This window comes from Schistocerca cancellata, chromosome 5 (genome assembly GCF_023864275.1).
Source record: "Schistocerca cancellata isolate TAMUIC-IGC-003103 chromosome 5, iqSchCanc2.1, whole genome shotgun sequence".
NCBI lineage: Eukaryota > Metazoa > Arthropoda > Insecta > Orthoptera > Acrididae > Schistocerca > Schistocerca cancellata.
The window spans coordinates 663289381-663308765 of NC_064630.1; the positions used below are offsets into that span (position 1 = coordinate 663289381).

The 19385-nt window shown below is 39.3% G+C and overlaps 1 protein-coding gene across 1 annotated transcript in view; it reads left to right on the forward strand.

The window, feature by feature from the left end:
- Positions 1-19385, forward strand: part of LOC126188749 (structural maintenance of chromosomes protein 1A-like) — a 261744-nt gene that overhangs the window by 139637 nt on the left and 102722 nt on the right. The window contains exon 15 of the mRNA XM_049930359.1: positions 11023-11129. Within this exon, the coding sequence (XP_049786316.1) occupies positions 11023-11129 (107 nt within the window). The remainder of the gene's footprint in view (positions 1-11022; positions 11130-19385) is intronic.

Consider the following 19385-nt stretch of genomic DNA (forward strand, 5'->3'; position numbering starts at 1 on the left):
ACACAAGCCTCCCCACCAACGGCAAGGTCCATGGTTCATGGGGGGGATGGTACCATAAGAAGTAGTAATTACACAATTATGTATAGTGGAGGAGACAGTGGTATAGTAGGTGGTACTGGCTTTCTTGTAGACAGTAAGTATAAAGCAGCAGTCATAAATGTTAACCCTCTAAATGAAAGGATGTGTACTTTGAGAATGAGGGCCCACATCTTCAACATCACTCTAGCATGTGTGTGTGCACCCACAGATGATGATGAGGATGAAGTAAAAGATGAGTTTTATGGTCGACTGGAACAGAAATTAAAAGGCGTACCAAGGAATTATGTAAAGATAGTGATGGGTTACTTCAGTGCAAAAGTGGGAATAGAAGAAGCCTTTAGAGAAACAGTAGGAAGTGAAAGCTTGCATGAGGTGTCGAATAAAAATGGGCAAAGACTTATAGACTTTGCCATGGCCAGTGCAATGGTAGTGAAGAGTACATGGCTCCAGAGAAAGAACATAAGGAAAGCCACATGGCGCGCACCAGATGGCACTACTTTTAATCAAATTGACCATTTGGTAGTCGACAGGGAACATGTGTCTGAAATCTTTGAAGTTGATAGCTGCTGGGGCCTGACTACGATTCGGATCATTATATGGTAAGAGTGAAATACAGACAACAGATAGCTGTATATAGATCCAGAGGGAAAAGAAAAGCTCCGCAAAGATACAATGTTTCCAGATTGAATGAGAAGGGGGTATCCAAAAAGTATTAAACAGAACTGCAGAAGAAGTGTGAGGCTAAACAAAGCCAAGCCCTGAAAAGCATCAAAGGGAAGTGGTGTATGATTAAAGAGGCTCTATAACAGGCGCGGCTCGTGGTCTCTATACTGGGGAAGGCTGCGGCATTTATCGGTCGGAGCCAACATAGACCTCGGGTTATGCTACAGATTAGTCTGACATAAACAACTAAGAATTCAGGTGGACGGGGTGGGCAGATCACTCTCTACCCATAATTTTACGTACTGTATCTTCTATAATCAGGTATTAAATATCATTAGAAGCTAACTTCGAGTTAAAATCTTTGGTAAGTGTTTTTATACGTCATCATTACATTTTCTGACACTTTGCAGCAAATCATGTGGAAAGACACGTTTCGGAGAGATCTTTAATGCGGATCTGGATGCACAAAGTTCTTTCACTTTCATTCTATGGCCGTGTTCCAAGTTTTTACCTATTAAATTGCACACTGAATTCATATTGCGCTTGTTTCACACTCTCGGTATGTCGCAGATATTCACCAGCAAGTAAAACTCACTAAAATCTTGCAAAATATACTCCGAAAAAAAAACTTGCTAATATTACACGGTATCAACAAAAGCAGTCAGCATCAGCAAGCAAGGAAAGTAAAGTAACGGGACAAATTTCGCGCGCTTTGTCCTCTAACCACTTAGGAAACTCTCGCTAGATGGCAGTACTGGTATGTTACTGTAGTGTAGTGCACTCTGGCGGGATATTTGCAAACTTATTCTAAATGTGGATAAAATAGCCAATGGCTGAAACAAAACAACTAAGTAAAACATTATCAAAACAATAATACTAAACATCGATTAATGACGCATCGAAGCGTAGTAGAGATGTGCAGAGACAGAGATTGGATAGCGAAGTTTCGGCCACTCTACTTTCCTTTATTACATAGATAGTGGAACCTGAAAAATGTGTGGTGGTTGGTATGACACCCTTAGGCTGCAAGCTCTGAGCCTTCGGGTCGCCCATAAAGAGCAGTACTATGTAGAAGCCACGCCCCCAAACCGCTACTACAAGCAGCTTACGGACGTTCCAAGGCGCAGCCTAAACACTACTAACCGTTCGGAAAACATCTATCGAAACAAACAGTTCCAAAAACGTTGACCGCCGTTATTTTAATCGGAATGGGAAATATGCGAAATTCGTCCTGATAATTTAAATTATGTAATACGTTCTTGCGAAATTTACTTTAACATATATTTTGGGGCGGCTCCGCCTCAGAGCCTTTAATTACGAGCCGCGCCTGCTCTATAAGAAACTGCTGAAGAAGTTTCAGGTTTAGAAGGAAGCTGAAAAGGGCAGGATGGTACGATGGAGATTGTAAAATGGCAGTGGAAGAGAGAAATGAGGCAAGGAAGATAATGTTAAACAGGACAAAAGATCTAATACAGAAGAATTCATGAAGAAAAGGACAGAGGCAGATAGAATTTGCAGAAGAAAGAAATGAGAATTAGAGAGGAGTGAATTACATAGCTAGAAGAAGAGTGTAATGATCAAGAAGTAAGAAAATTCTACAAGAGTGTTCAGGAACTGAAGAAAGGCTTCCAGTCACGTACGGTATTCTGCAGAGATAAAGAAGGAAATTTTATAGGAGGAGAAGAATAGGTTCTAGACTGATGGGCCGAATAAATATTTCAGTGAGCTGCTGAATGTCACTACAGAAAGAGTAGTTCTGGAAGAAAATGAAACAGAGGGTGACCAACCATGGCAGAATGTTAGTCAGGATGAAAGATCTGTACCTATACCTAAAGTAAAGGAAGTTAGGAAGGCAATTAAAAGCCTAAGGAATAATAAGGCTCCAGGTAGCAACAACATTTCAGCAGAGATGATCAAAAGTGGAGGTAAACATCTAACAAGATTGGTACATCAGCTGATAGTGGAAATATGGGAAAAGGAAGAGATGCCAGACCAGTGGAACATGGCTATTATATGCCCAATTCATAAGAAGGAGGACAAAGCAAACTCTGAAAATTATCGTGGTATTGCTTTAGTCAGCGTTGCGTACAAAGTATTAGCCAAAATCATTGCTATGAGAGTTGCACCAGGATAGAAGGTGTGGGTTGTGCTAAAGTGAGAGCAGGAATGGGATGGGCAGTTGAGCACAGGGATTAGTGAATGGTGAGATCTGGTTTCTGAAAATGAGAGCTATGTTGCAGAGAGAGAGAGCTCATGTGCACAGTTCAGAAAAGCTTGTGTTAATGGAAAGAATCCAGATGGCATAAGCTGTGAATAAATCATTGAAGATCAGGTATCCTGAACCCCATTCTTCAGATACATATTCTGGCGGACAAATTTGGTGACTAGATTGGGTGGGGACCTTGTCATGTTGAAAGAACCTAGCCATCCTTGTAGACAAAGGAACTTCTTCCAAGAATGCTGGAAGCTCATTTTCATGAAAGTCTAGCTAACGGGGCCTGTAAGATGATGAGGCAACACAACAGGTCCAGTCATCTGATTCCCTGTCATATTGCACCATACATATAGAGAGAAGTGTCCTAGAGAGAATCTCGACAAAAGCATGTAAGTTTTTGTCATTACACCAATGTGAGTTACTTATTATTCATACCGTCATCAGTAAACAATATTAAAGAGACAATTTGATGATTTATAACTATCCAGTGACAAAACTCCAACCATATACTTCCATCTTCTTCTCGAAGGTGTTTAATCCGCTGTAAATTATAAGGATAAAGGCTGTGCATACTTAATGGAACTTATTCTTGTATATGTACATGTAATATTTCTTTGTCTACTTGTTCAAGGGCTATGTTCTACCAACGGATAAATATCTACTTATTCCACCCCCTGTTCATTTGTATTTTCAGATAAGGAATACTTGCTAGGCGTTGCACCATCTAACAGGGTTTAATGAAATCACAAGTGAATACACTTGAATCTAGCATTCTGCAGTCAGGAAATTGCCTACTGTACTAAGCAACACCATATCCATTACAAAAACATTCATAAATACCATGTCAGCTACTTATACTCAGTTGTGTAAACGCAAGCACAATTTCACAACTCTAACTTCCAAACAAAGCTGACAATCAATAACATAAACCAAAGTAACTGGAGTAGCAATATGCAAAATGCAAAGTTATCTCTGTAACCAGTTATATTTCTGTAATCAATAAAAATTGCGCACACACAGTATTTTATTCGAGTTACTCTGTACAACAATACCCTTCCTAAAATATTTACTATTCCTCATGAAACATCCTGTGTACTGACAACAAGCGTAAAGAACCTTACATATTAGGTAGAACTGCAGTTAGGGTTGAGAACACAGTATGTTTAAAGTAGAATACTTCTCAAATGCTGTATTCCAAAGAATATTTTACCTTTGTGATTCACAAAATGGTTATGTTTTTCTCTCGTTTCATCTTATTGCAATAGAAGAGATAAAAACCTTAATCATCCTGTTTTGACAGCACATCTTGAATAGTTATTCATGTGGCACAAGCATGCACAATCAATGGTTCAGGACATCTCATCTACACTAATGGATTCTGTAGAAGAAACTATAACCATATGAATTGTGTACTTATTATTGTAACAAGGAAGTTGTGTCTGTATCTTTCTGTGACAAAATGTTAGTGACATGCCTCAGTACCTTCTTTATCCCTAAAATACAATTGATCATAACAGTCAATTCAGTCTGTAAAATGAGCAGTTACTCTAGAACACAATGTTTATGGAAGGAGTGAGCAATGATTGACCAGTATTTTGGCTGCGAAAGATATACAAGAATGACTCACAAAAGGTGTGAAAAAATACTCTCCTTGCTTTCGGAAGTAGCAGTTTTGGACAGATGTGTCCTTTACACCTTTGGTTAAAACGATAATGAACAAAAGGGCAGAGACATCTTTGTAATGGGGGAAAATTCATCACTCTTCTTGTGTGCAATATTACAGAACAGAAATTCTAGAGAGTGGGGAAAACTGCTATCTTCCCTCACTGAATGGAGGCTGAACGAGAAAATAAATAACACCAAACAGAAAGAAATTAATAGAGGAGTTTGAGGTTTGTAATGAAAGAAATGAAATATCTAAAAGATAAACTATAATTTATTGTGAGATATGTAACATTAAAGCTGTACTTTATCCTGATAATGCCTCATGAAATACAGACAGAAAGATTATTGACAAAACTGAACAAAACTCCAGTTATTATTCTATGTTACCCACAACAGGTAATGAAATCCTCAGGCAAATTCATATTTCTGCCTTTCTTATGTAGAGCTGTCAGTTCATTACAAACCTTATACAGCTGGGCAGAACATGTTCAGAAAAAAAATGGGAAGGGTTAAACTTTTAACTGTAAGTAAAGCATAACTTGCCTGCCCGGTTAGCTGTGCGATCTAACGCACAGCTTTCAGGATGGGGAAGGAATGCCTGATCCCTGGCGAGGATCCGCCCGGTGGACTTGTGTTAAGGTCCGGTGAGCGGGCCAGTCTGTGGATGGTTTTTATGCAGTTTTCCATCTGCCTCGGCGAATGTGGGCTGGTTCCCCTTATTCCACCTCAGCTACATTATGTTGGCAATTACTGTGCAAACAAGTTCCCCATGTACACGTACACCACCATTACTCTACTGCGCAAACATAAGGGCTACACTTGTCTGGTGTAAGACATTCCTCTGGGGGGGGGGGGAGGGGGGGGGGAGTGGTCCACTGTGGGCCGAACTGCACAATAACCCTGAAAGAGTGGTTTGGTGTGGGGCGGCAGAGGGGTGAAGTGGACTGCGGTAGTCGTCGTGGGGTTGTGGACTACTGCGGCTGCGGCGGGGGTGGAGCCTCTGTCTTTTCTAGGCCCCCGGTTAACATACAATACAATACAGAGCATAACTTGAAGAGAAATTGATTATATTAATTAACTTATTATTGTTTTCTATTTGATTCATTATATGGCTGCCAGGTCTGATACCAGATCACATTTTGTGTATCCTGAAATATTTCTCTGAGAGAGCTAGTCAGCATCATCAGGTGGTGGATGATGTGAATCTATCTACAGGGAGGAGAGAATCTGAGCCCACAGAGCAATGGGCATGGAAATGAAACAGCACACAACTCACATTGACAGCTATTTGCTAAGCTTTTGGCAGCAACACACAATGTAAATCGCAAGACGAGGTCTGCAATGGTTGCACTCTATGTAAGCACTGGCCAGCCTTGCCCACTGCCACATGCAGGTGATTATCTCTGTCAGTGGGTCTCCCCATACTAAGTGTTGTGTGCACCCCACATGGCAGATTCCTGCACTGTTCCACTGCACTACCCATGCAAGCTTGTCTGCCAGCATCACAATGTTTGCTGGCAGGGTTACTAAATTCCTCCACTTTGAAAAGGCCGTGTAGGGTGAAAATGACCAACCTTGGGCTGCAACCTTCAGCATAAAAACAGATAGGTCCATGGAGAATTCTGTAGCAGACTGTCTGCCAAAGAAGCAATGCTGACACGACTGGCTCTGATTAAAGGGCCCAGGGGCTGAGGCAGTTGGGGGTCTGTTGGCAGCAGTGGCGGGGCCACCTCTGATGGCTAGGAGCAAGGAGGCGGAGGAGGGGGAGTACTGATCAAAAGCCATAGGCTCCACATCAACACGTGCAGGTGAAAGCCTCACTAGGGGCTGAGACTGCGGGTGATGGGAGAATGTGGAGGGAGCGGCAACAGGGAGCACGCTGCTGCAAGTGGGGGCCCCCACCCACAACAGTGTCGCACAAACCCTGCCACTCGACTGACCAGAAGATTGCGATCATGGAGGCCCAACAGGGCATCAGCATAGCTGATTGCACGGTGGGTCAGTTGCTCTGTGCTGACATCCACAACAAACAACTGCCAACCTTTGTGGCCCAGCATGACACCCAGCAGCCACCGCCTGAAGAACTGGGCCCAAATGGCTGACCTGGAGGAAAATGTGGCATCCGTGATGGTCTGTGGCATGCGACTCAGGATGCAGCAAATCCAGGAGCCTGTGCAAAATATTCTGCCAGACTGCACCTGCTCGGGGATGTCAACCAGTGCAAACATTCTGCCAGACTGCACCGGTTCGGGGATGTCAACCAGTATGTAGCTCAAAAACACGGCAACTAGTTGTCACAGGAAGAGGCGGGCATGGACTAATTCACTTGGTTCTTAGATGTATGCACTAAGTGCTCCATCTCTGCATTAGAAGCCAGGTGAAACAGGGCTGTAGTCAGAGACTCGATAGCACTGCAAATACATAAACCCTCAAGGTCAATACCCTAGTCTGAACCTTGGGATCAGGAGCTAACCAATCATGTCTTGAATTAGCGGGTCTGCATAAACGCAGCACATTTGGGACACTCAAAATGACACTTGTGCAAGAGGTCTGGCACATCAGTGATCCAGGCTGCACATGACTATCCAGGGCACTTGTGATATGGTTTAAATTGCAACAGTGGTGCCAATACATGTATTTGATGACTGAAATACTGTGCAAGCAACTGACAAAGCTCATTAAGAGTAACTTCCTCAGGGTCAGTAGAAGGCTTCAGATTTTGGACAAGTACATATAAACCCATGCTGCTGGACAACCAGCAAACAATTTCAGGGGTGGTGAAGAAAACTGTGTAGTGAGTGCCTGGCCCGTCAACAGTGAGATAACGAAGCAAAGCAAGTTCACATACTGGTTAATCAGCGCATGCATCTGATCCTGTTGCTACTGCTCCTTCTGTAGGTGCAACTGCTTTTGCCAGTGCTGGAGAAATGCTGGGTCCATGCTCACCCAAGTTAATAGTACAAAAATGGAAAAAGAGAGAGGAAAAAAAAATAGGGGTATCACACATCTAAGAACATTGTTTGCCGCCACTTTAGTATCTGCACCAGTGGGGCAATGGCACTATAGTATAAGATTGGCACTAACACTTCACAGGCTGACAGTTACTCAATGACCCCCTCTGTCAGTCAATCAGTTTGCGTTTAGGATAGTGTAATTAAGTCAATCCAGTAAGCTGTGTACCTTGTCAAATGGAGCATGTGAGAAGTTGGACACTGCAATAAACTGACTACATTTTTTGTTGATCATGTTACTATATTTTTTGTTGTTCATGTTACTATATGTTTTTGTTGATCGTGTTGTGACATACTTTGTGTACTGTTTATCAACATTCGGTTTTCTCACACAGGTTTCTTGAGTGGAACATAAAAGTAGGAAATGATAGTGTAGCAGAGGTACTCCCCACCTCAAATTGTAAGGTAGCTTGTGGAATATGGGTGTAGATGTAGACTTTCTGCATACAGTTCAGAAAGGAAAATGGTGCCACTACAACAACAGTTGGAATTAATATCAACGTGGAATATAGTTCACACTTAATTTAAATGTAGATCGTTTCATTTTATGTCCTCTTTTCAATTACATAGGTGTCAGGATTATCTAAAAACTACTTTTCATTATTTTGTTGTACCTGCACCATATTCATCACAGTTTATCAGTGAAATCAATATAAGTGTATACTTATATAATAGAGGGAAACATTCCACGTGGGAAAAATATATTTAAAAAGAAAGATGATGAGACTTACCCAACAAAAGCGCTGGCAGGTCGATAGACACACAAATAAACACAAACATACACACAAAACTCTAGCTTTCGCAACCAACGGTTGCCTCGTCAGGAAAGAGGGAAGGAGAAGGAAAGACAAAAGGATTGGGTTTTAAGGGAGAGGGTAAGGAGTCATTCCAATCCCGGGAGCGGAAAGACTTACCTTAGGGGGAAAAAAGGACAGGTTTACACTCGCACACACACACATATCCATCCACACATACACAGACACAAGCAGACATTTGTAAAGGCCTTTACAAATGTCTGCTTGTGTCTGTGTATGTGTGGATGGATATGTGTGTGTGTGCGAGTGTAAACCTGTCCTTTTTTCCCCCTAAGGTAAGTCTTTCCGCTCCCGGGATTGGAATGACTCCTTACCCTCTCCCTTAAAACCCAATCCTTTTGTCTTTCCTTCTCCTTCCCTCTTTCCTGACGAGGCAACCGTTGGTTGCGAAAGCTAGAGTTTTGTGTGTATGTTTGTGTTTATTTGTGTGTCTATCGACCTGCCAGCGCTTTTGTTGGGTAAGTCTCATCATCTTTCTTTTTAAATATAAGTGTATACTTAGGTTTCTTTCGGAGAGTAAGTGATTATCTTTTAAACACTGGAGTAGAATTACACAAATCAAAAGAGATCAGCTGATTTCCATGCTCTTATTAGATCAGTGTGACTTCTACAATTTCTTTAGCAATGAACTTTCGTTTGTGTATGTTACAAGTAAGCAAATGCGTACAATTAAAACATTATATTTGTATTGTAACACAATGAGTTCTACTTGTGGCGTATTGTATCATCACAGCTATATCATTTGTGGGCGTGACAGTCACATGCCACTTGAATATGGTTTCAGAAGCCAAAAGCTAGTTAATGAGTTTGTATAGAGTGGAGCTTATCTGTCTCTTCTGACAGCCTTTGAACCATATTATTGCGTTGACCTGAGAATAAAATGACCCTCATTATAAGACGACCCCCTTTTATTTTCAAGAGGCCTCTTGAGAAAAATTTATTTTTAACATATTCTGACTAATCAAAATTACAAACTATTTTATTGGCATAAAATATCTGCCTAAAAAGTTAACATTATGCTTATTCTAAATTTATGGCATTTATTGATTGTTACATTTTTAGTAATACAAGGAGAAATGAAATAAATGAAAACAGTGGTTTACATTAATTTGTGGACCATTTTCTTTTCTACATTTTTTGCTTTCTAACTGTGTCGTCTTTAGTATCATTATTTTTAACCAGTGTCCTAATTGCAGAGCTGTGAAATTTATATCTTCATTTCATAAATATTTGGGGTTTTCTTCAGAATATGTTGCGATTTCTAAAGTTATAGTTACCATGGGACCTGTCTTCATTCATCGGCTGCATAGAACCAGCAACTGACACATCCGCTTTCATTCCCGTCATGTCCTAGTGAGTGTTGACAGCACTGCAGCACAAAACATGTAAATGTACCACTGGCCACTATCTAGATTTCTACCATCTCCTGCAGAAATGAACACTATTGTTGAGTATTTATCCAATTCTAAAGTCAGTTCAATTCTCACTACAAACGGATTCAGGCAAACTGCAGTATAAACATGATAGATGTTCCTAAAAAGCCAAAGTACACGGTGTAGATTCCCATGGTTCACTACATAGCATAATTTACTGCTCTCTCACTACTTCCCTCCCTTCTCTCACCAAGTCTTCAGCCAAGCTGAGACGACTGTTTCCCCTCCAACCCTTGCGTAGTGCTGGGCTGGAGCAAGTGTGAAACACGGACTGCAAGATCTTCTAGTGTTTGAGTCATATGTAACAAGAGCAACTAATACATTTAAATAAAAGATCGTAATCACGATTCAGTCCAATTCTCAAACTTTGCTCGTCCCACGATCTACTGACATCTGTTGGTGCTATCTCCATGAAAGGTCTTGCCACTGTAATTTATTGTAAACAATTACAGTTTAAAATGGTTTACTGTGTTTGTTTCTCATTTTATTGTGGATTAATTTTACTTCTCGATTGTCACCATTGTTATAAAGCTGATTAAAAGCTGGTAACATTTTTACCTGATATTCTAATGTGTGAACAGCAGCTAAATTTGTCATTTGCAATTCACTTAGTAAATTATTTCAGTCTCTCATAATCAACTAAAACATTGATCTGGGTTCAGAATTAAGTGAATGACAAAATTTCGCTTTTGAATGTTACATGTACTTGAAAAACAGTAATGCCACGTAATGTTTGTAAACAGTTTCCGTACAGCTTCCATACAAGTCTGAGAACTTTTATTGCAAATCTGTTCGAACAAAACATTAGTTTTAAGCTGTTAGAATTTAGTGCCATTTCCTCCTGTGCTTCACAAAATTGTTAAATTATAAGCAGAGCAATAGAGGATTGTAGTGGTTAGTTCATAGTTTCTCATGTACCTTTGCACTAGCACTGCGCGAGTCAAATGTCACATGATGGTTCAAGCAACATCGACACTGTTTCGAGTGTGTCAGTGTATTAGGAAATCTTGAGCCTGTTCGAATTGTGGTCTGCGAATATAAAGGGACCCTGTATTTTTCGAATGATGAATTTGGGGAAACACTTCATTTTATAATTGGGTAAATTTTTACCTGTAGGAATGTAAGAAGGTTTTAAGTTTAAATAATTTCAAACTATTAAAATATCGTATGTTTCTTTTCAGATGAAGAATATTGATCTGCCTTTTGTGAGAGGGAGTTTAGCTGATGTGTCATTAACATCTTCTTCTTCTGATACTTCTGCAGAGAAGACAGTTCTTCGAAGTGATGAGTGGGTATTAATTTAGAAAGGCTACAGTCATGTTTTTGAAGAACTGCTCTTAAATAAGCAGTGTGTTCATAATGGAATCTCTACTGCAGGGCTCCTTATTTTGACTTTTGTGTTGAAAATGTTACTTTATTTACCTTATGGAAATTTAGTACTGTGTGTGTGTGTGTGTGTGTGAGGTGTTTCTTTCCCCCAGTGCTGAGGTGAGGACTCATACAAGGAGATTGCTCATCACTAAAATTATACTCAGCACCCCCAGAGGAACATTTTAGGTTCCATAAAACAGTGATGTCAGACAGCTGCAGGATTTTGGACAGTATCAAATATGTGCTCTTTCCTGCTGCTTAGCAATGAATTGTCACTTTAATTTTCAGTTCCCTGCACCAGTTATTCTGAGTGCAAGATCATATTTCCCAAAATTCACAACTTTTACTTTTGGTCAAATGTTTACCTAGGTAAATATCTGATGAACAATCTCATTGTTGAAAATTTACACAGTATCATCAAGTGGAAACTTTGTATTGTTGCTACCAGTGGGAAAGTGTTATAACTGAAGTTGTCATTGAGATCAGTAGCTATGGCATTGACACAACTGCCGTGCAAGTTTGCTGAGTTTTGTGTGAAGTTATAAAATAACAATAGTTTTTACAAAATTGTGTACTCTGTGGGGTAATCTCAGACGAAGTCAAGAATGTCTAAAAGCAAAAAAGGTACTAAAGTATTGTGTAATTACAACCCAAAACTTTTAGATAAAGCTTTTTCATGATTTTCAGTGTGGCAAATTATCATTCAGAAGAGTGTGTGATTTGTGTGGTATACCTAGATCGACCCTGTAGAATAACTGAGTGGCACTCTGTCTATGTAGTGTACTGTTGTATCCATTCTGTTTACAACACCACATCTTGAAAATGTAAAGTCCCCATGTATTTATCACACATCCAAAAAAATTGAAGGACAATAAGTTCTAAGTGAGGAAGAAGAAGAAACATTGAAGTGATGTATCTTGAGGGCTGCATATTTGGGATTTCCTTTTACTAATTTGGGTATTAGATATTTAGGGAAAAGATATCTTAATAAATGTGGCCAAAAAGAGAAAAAAATTTCCAACAACTACCCGGAGAAGAATGGACGCATTTATGCCTCGAGCAGCATTCAGAAGATTTCTCCATTTGCCTAAGCGAAAATGTTAAAAGAGCTCATGCAGACGTGAACAGAGTGACAGTTAAATGTATTTCTCCAGTAGAAAGCAAATATTGGAAAATCTGCTGCCTAAGCAATATAATCAATTAGGACAAAACCAACATGTCAGATGATCTGGGCAAACAGCAGATAATTTCAAAATGAGGGAGTAAGCGTGCTGAAAAAAGAGATGATTCATTGAAATCTACCATTTCAATAATGATGACAGCAAAACTGCTCCCTCTATTTGTCCTTTACAAATCTGAGCATTTGTGGGACACATGGCAGGAAGGTGACCTATGGGGACCCAGTTTCAGTAGAAATAAGAGCAGATGGTCTAATCTATTGATGTTTGAAGACTGGTTCTTTACAATCACTTTGTCCTATATGAAGAAGCAAAATGGGCCAACAGTGATGACGGGACAACTTATCCAGTCACATTAACAAAGGGTGTTAGCAGAAAAATATTTAATTCATTCTCCTTCTCCCTAAAAGCACCCACCTCTTCCAACTGCTAGATGAAAGCTTTTTCAGACCAATGAAAGCAATGTGGCAAGCCGTGCTAACTGAATGAAAGAAGTAAACTTGTGGGACCATTTTGAGGATGCTTTTCCACCTCTTCTGAAGCATACCCTAACTAAGATTTTGGCAAACTCGACTGAAAACATAAAGAGTGGATTTTGTGCCACAGGCCTAATCTCATCTGATACAGATCACATCTTACAGAAGTGGCCTGGTAACTTGGAGTGCTGGCAAAGCAACACAGAAACATGAACGTCCAGTTTTGAAGAAATGCCCAAAGAAGTTTGGTATCCTCCAGATAAGCCTGCAAACTCATTGTTCCTCCTGGGAAATCGATTATGCTCCATTACTTCCAGGTTATAACAAACACAGTACAGAAGCAAGTGGTAGTGCCCGTAACAGTAGTAAAAGTGAAATCAATCTAACATCCAGTGAAGATTTGGTGCTGAAAGAAGAGACTTTCTTGTTGTGGACTATAAATACATGTGTGGAAACAAGGAGGACGTGAGGTAGTATGTTGGCTTGGCCACAAATGGTGGTGCAAGGGAAATAACAGTAGAAACATATTTATGTGTCCCTGAAGAAGACACAATACAAAAAGAACAAGTTTTGTGAGGACTTCCCATACCTCTGAGAAGAGAGAGATGTTTACCGTATTTACTCGAATCTAAGCCGCACTTTTTTCCGGTTTTGTAATCCAAAAAACCGCCTACGGCTTAGAATCGAGTGCAAAGCAAGCGGAAGTTATGAAAAATATTGGTACATGCTGCCACAACTAACTTCTGCCGTCGAATATATGTAGCGCTACGCAGGCATGCTTTGTAGGCACAAAGATAAATACTGGCGCCAAAACCTCTGCGTCAGTAAATAAATTAAATTAAAAAAAAGTGGAAGACGAGCTTTTTTTCTCCGCCGCGAGTTTCGACCACTGCATTTTCATACATTATCCAATGAAGTAAATACAAATTCCGTATGGTTCATCTTCGAATGTGACACAATTTCAGTGTACTACGAAAATCTGACTGGCAAGACTGTTTGGGATGTTTGTCAATATGGCCAACTCTACGTTCTGAATTTTTTCCTATCTATGAGAAGAGATGGTTGCTAATAGGAACCTGATGAAATTTGAATCACATAGAGGATTCTCTTCACCATAAGAATAATACGAATATAAACATTTTGCCATGTATTCTTTCGTGTTTGCTGCTATCTCATTTAAATCCTGTCTGCCTAATAAACTATGAAACTAGAGTGAGACAACAGCAAACGCGGAAGAATATACGTATCGTGTCATGTTTATATTTGTATTATTCTTATGCCTAATAGTGATACAGTCAGAAATGAAGCACGGCAAGTGACTAGATTTTTAAATCTAAGATGACTCTAATTTCTGTGCAGAATTTGATGTAATAAAGAAGCGGCCGCAAAGATTTTCAAACAGAGAAAAATTTTCGCCTAACTCTTGTTCAGAACATGTTATATCATACGCAGTCTATTATTTGATTCTTGTTGATCATTATCAAAGAAAGGAGCAGTGTAAGTAACAACAAATAGCAGTCTCTTGCCATTGTTTCACTAATGAGATGATTCCTCACTCTCTCTCTCTCTCTCTCTCTTTTTTTTTTTTTTTAATATATATATATATATATATGAATATAATAGAGGGAAACATTCCACGTGGGAAAAATATATATATATATATATATATATATATATATATATATATATATATATATATATATATATATATATATATATATATATAAAATTGTACGCGGCGGTAGAGCGCACAAAAGCAAGCCATGCCGCCGCGAACCGCGACAGGCCGTAAACACGCACTATCAGAATGCGACAAACAATGCATGACACAATGCAGTAATGCATTTTCAGCTTAAGAGTGACGCAAACACCTATAACAAAGAAAACGGCACTTATCAGATCAAAGCAAAATAAGCAATCGATTCAAACCAGGCGAAGCACGTGAAAAAGGAAGGGTACCCGTATAAATATGGACGGAGCGCCTGACGCATAGCAATGGCTACGCGGTAAAGTTTAACTGCTAAGCTTACGACTCGAACCAAACTACTGTAGCTGTATCATCATTCATTTGACCTAAATTGTGTCTCATATTACAATGGACCAACTTTGTTTCGATTTGGAGGTGCGGCCTAAAACTTTTCTCTCCTCTTGAATTCCGAGTCTCAAATTTCAGGTGTGGCTTAGATTCGGGAAATTTTTTTTTCCTTTATTTCAAGTCTCATTTTTCAGGTGCGGCTTAGATTCGAGTGCGGCTTAGATTCGAGTAAATACGGTATTTTTAGAGGAAATGTACTTAAGACTTGTTTGCCTTTGTAACTTTGTGGCCAATGTTTGAAGTATTCAACTTAATTTTGAATGTTGAGTAATAAAACTGATTTAGATCTTGTAATAGAATTTCTTTGCTTTGTTCATGTTTTTAATATTTTGATTTAGAACTTTAAAAATTAGCAATTTTATTTGTTAGAAAATAACAATTGACCTCTAACATATAAAATTTTCATCTTCTTAATCCTTATCACTTATTCGCAATGATGGACACCTGTAAAACCTGCTTAAAGCCTTTAAACCCAAATATGAAGAATGGAGAATTAAAGAAAGGGGGAAGGGTTAATTTATGTCGAAATTCCCCATATACTCTGTAACTGCATAAAAAATAAAAAAAAAAAACCACCCTGTGTCCAAAATCATCCCAATTCATGGGGTATTTCAGACACTTTATTTGTCTGTCTCAGGCAAATATCCTACCTGTTTTTAACATGTTTTATTTGTTACACATATACGTTATACATATACTCAACCACATCAGTAACAGACGATGCAATCTAACATAACCTATGCACATTACTGTGAAAATAACCTCAAAACTGTCCAAAATCACCCTTTTTGACAATTCTTTATTTAGGAGAAAGAAGGAATGTGTGTTTATGGTCAATATTTGAACCATCATTGTTTTACTGATGACTGCACTCTGGTGCAGATAAACTTGAACAACAAATGGATGAACTGAATAGCACAGGTCTAAAATTATGTCTGAAAATCAATAGTAAAAAACCTAAATTCATTTATAAATTGCACAACAAAAAGAAAATAGCTAAAATTAATGATGAAATCATAGAACCAATTGATGAACGTTTGCATTTAGAACATTTGAAACAGTTGAAGATAATGACTGGACAGACATAAAAGTTACAAGTAGACATGACCTGGAGTGCTTTCAGAAAAGTAAACTGTTTTTGCAATGAAGCTTGCAGTCTGGCTGAAACAGAAGCTTTAAAATCAGTATGTATTACTCAGCACAACAATGAACCATTTGTTTAGTGGCTTATTCTTGTGTTTCTTAGCATCCTGAGGCATTATAGGAATGACAAAAAACCTTATCACCAATCCTTGTTTTTAATTACCACTCAAATGAAAACAATGCATCTTTGCTGACTTCAATAATATGAATGTCTTATATATGCTGATTTAGTTAATACACTGGATATACCATAATTAGTGGCACAAAAGCATAGGGTTCATAATGCATGGTACTAGAAGCAAATAAGTCTCAACAAACATAGGTCCACAAACTAAGCGTTTGCAAGATAAAGGAGATGATCAATCTGTCATTCTGGTACCCACATATAGGCCTGTACCTGCCATCTTAATGAGTTTCGAATCCTTTCAACTAAGTTTGGATCATTTTGAAGTACTTGATAAGCACTGACAAGTCTCTGCTTCAGTTCTTTAACTGTCAGCCAGAGTGGTGTACACTACACATGTAATCTGGCTCAAAGTCAGAAATCCACGTGGATTAGGTCAGGTGATCTTGGAGGCGTCTGTACAGATTGTCCACACCCAGTCCATCTTGGCTGCCTTGTTGCATTAGATGCTGTCTCACCATGGCAACAAAGTGGGTCAGTGCTCCATCGTGCATGTACCACATCATCTGGCATTGCACTAATGGGATGTCCCCAAGCCATCCTGCAAGATGATGGTGCAGAAACCAAAGCTAATTTTGTCCATTCAATTTTTGTTTGGTAGGATGTGCAGCCCAATAAGATGGTCATCTATTACTCGTAACCACACATTCAATGAGGAAAGTCACTGATGTGAAAACTCATGCACAGCTTGTGATTTGGAGCCTAGATGACATGAAAATTGTAGTAATCAAACACACTGTCACAAATGAACTCGCTTCATCCGTAAATAAACTGTTACTGTAGAACGTAGGGTTGCCTACAGCTTGTTGTAGCATCCTCTGGCAGAACGTTGGTCTAGGACAAAAATCTAACTCCATAAGACACTGAACTCATTGGAGGTGGTACATTGCATTGTGATGCATTATTTTGCAACCACTATTGTGACTCATTCCAGGAATTTGTGTGGGAAGTCTCCACGTCAAGATTCCTGAAGAGTGTTCAGTTTTTACCAGCACCAGATCTTCAAGCACTGGTATAATTTGTGTAGGCTTGCCCACGTATATAGCATGTAAACACTCCCAGTTTTTTGGAGACATTGATGCACCCATGTAAAACATCTGACTCTAGAGGTGCCTTCAGGCAGGGTATGCTTCTTGTTACAAGCATACACCCTCCTGCACAGTGCAGGTAGCCTTACCACACATGAAATGCATATCCGCATACATACACCTCAGTACTATAATGTACCATGTTACCACTAACACTCTACAACACAGCTAATGGTCCACAAACATTTGACATGAGTTACACACTGCCTCTGTACTATACTGTTGTATCCATTCAGTTTACAACTCCACATCTCAAAAATGTAAACAAAGTCCATGCCGTGAACTGGCATGTGGTGCTGGCTAACTGTTGTCAGTAGTGCTGATAACCACAAAGTTGCAGTTACCTCACAAACTGTTGTTTATGGTCCTAGGTTTACTGAGACTTTGTTGCTTCTATTAACTGTTCATTTTACAACTGCTGATGGCAGAGTGCAGAACTAAGCTTTGTTTTCATATTGACAGGGCCGAAGATGTCCGACAGTACAAGAAAGATGCACTTGGCTCGGCATTGTAGTCATGTTATTGTCATAGAGTGTTACTACTGCTGTGTGTTCTTAGCATCCAGTGAATTGGACAGTGATTGCACAAATATGTGTTACTGAAGAGTATGCTCAGACAGAAAAGTCTTGATTAATAACGTGGTTAAGTTCTCTCAAGAAGAAAAATGGAAAGGTTTGCTAATACTGTTAGAAAGAGGTCTGGAGAAAGCAGCAGGAACTGTGGGAAAGAGTGAGAGGACAGTGCATGATGTTAAGACAGCCAGACAGAGTGCTCAGGAAATTGTGACATGAAGAAAGAAGAGACTGAGGAAGAAAGTGAAGTGTCTCGACTGCTTTGATAAGTGTTTACAGAAAAGAATGTCCTTGGAATGTTACTATTTAAAAGAGAAATACCCACTATTTGAAAGCTTTACAGTAGGATTATGGAGGATACAGACGTGAAACAAACCAATTCAAGGAAAATTTTGAAGGATATGGGGTTTCATTTTAAAAATGTAGAAATAGCTGAACATTTCTGATTGAGATGGAGGACGTTGTAACATGGCATGCAGTCTTTCGTAGAATGTTGAGAGGAAACAAGAAAGGTACAACAAAACACGTTGTGTATACTGATGAAACGTGTGAATATACATTATACTGTCAGTAAATGTTGGCAGTATAGTGACATACCATGTGTGTAGAAAAATGAAAGTTCTGGACAGAGAGCAATAGTGGGTCATGTGGGAGAGAATGGGGTTCATTGAGGGTGCAGATCTAATCTATGATTTGAGATCAACATCAGAAGGTTATCACAATGAAAAAATAGTTGCAAGAGTGCCTGATAACAGATATTCCAGGTGGAAGTATTGTGGTATTAGACAATGCACTCTACCACCGTGTTCACAAAAATAAAGCACCTAACACATCCTCTCGTAACATGATACATAATCATGGCTGACTAAGCAGAAAATTCCATTTGGTGTGGATTTAACACACAATGAGCTCTTGGAAGTCGTGAAATGATTCAAAGCCGAGCCAGAATATACAGTGGAGAGAATACTAAAAGAATCCAGGAAAGTACTTACAGTGTTACACCTTCCACCTTACAACTGTGATCTAAACCCCATTGAACTCATCAGGAATTTAATTGACAGAAAGTTTCATCAAACAACATCAGCACCATTACCCTTCGCCAATTTAAATGAATGACAACAACTGCAATATAGAGCGTTATGGAAAATGACTGAAAGAAAGCATATCATAAAGTGAAGACTGTCGTGAACGAATACTGGCACTGGTCAATGAAACTATTGAGAGCATAATTATTCAACTTCAACCAGACAGTGACAGTGAAATTTCATCGGGTGTCTCTGAGGAGATATCGGACGAGGCAGATTCAGACTCGACAGAGTCAGCTGCTTCAGACATCAGCCAAAGCTCTACCAAGTCAGCAGATGAGGCAAAATTGTGTACAGAAGAGCTAGATATTCAGCCCTTACATAAGGATTAAAGGTTGTTGAAAACATTATA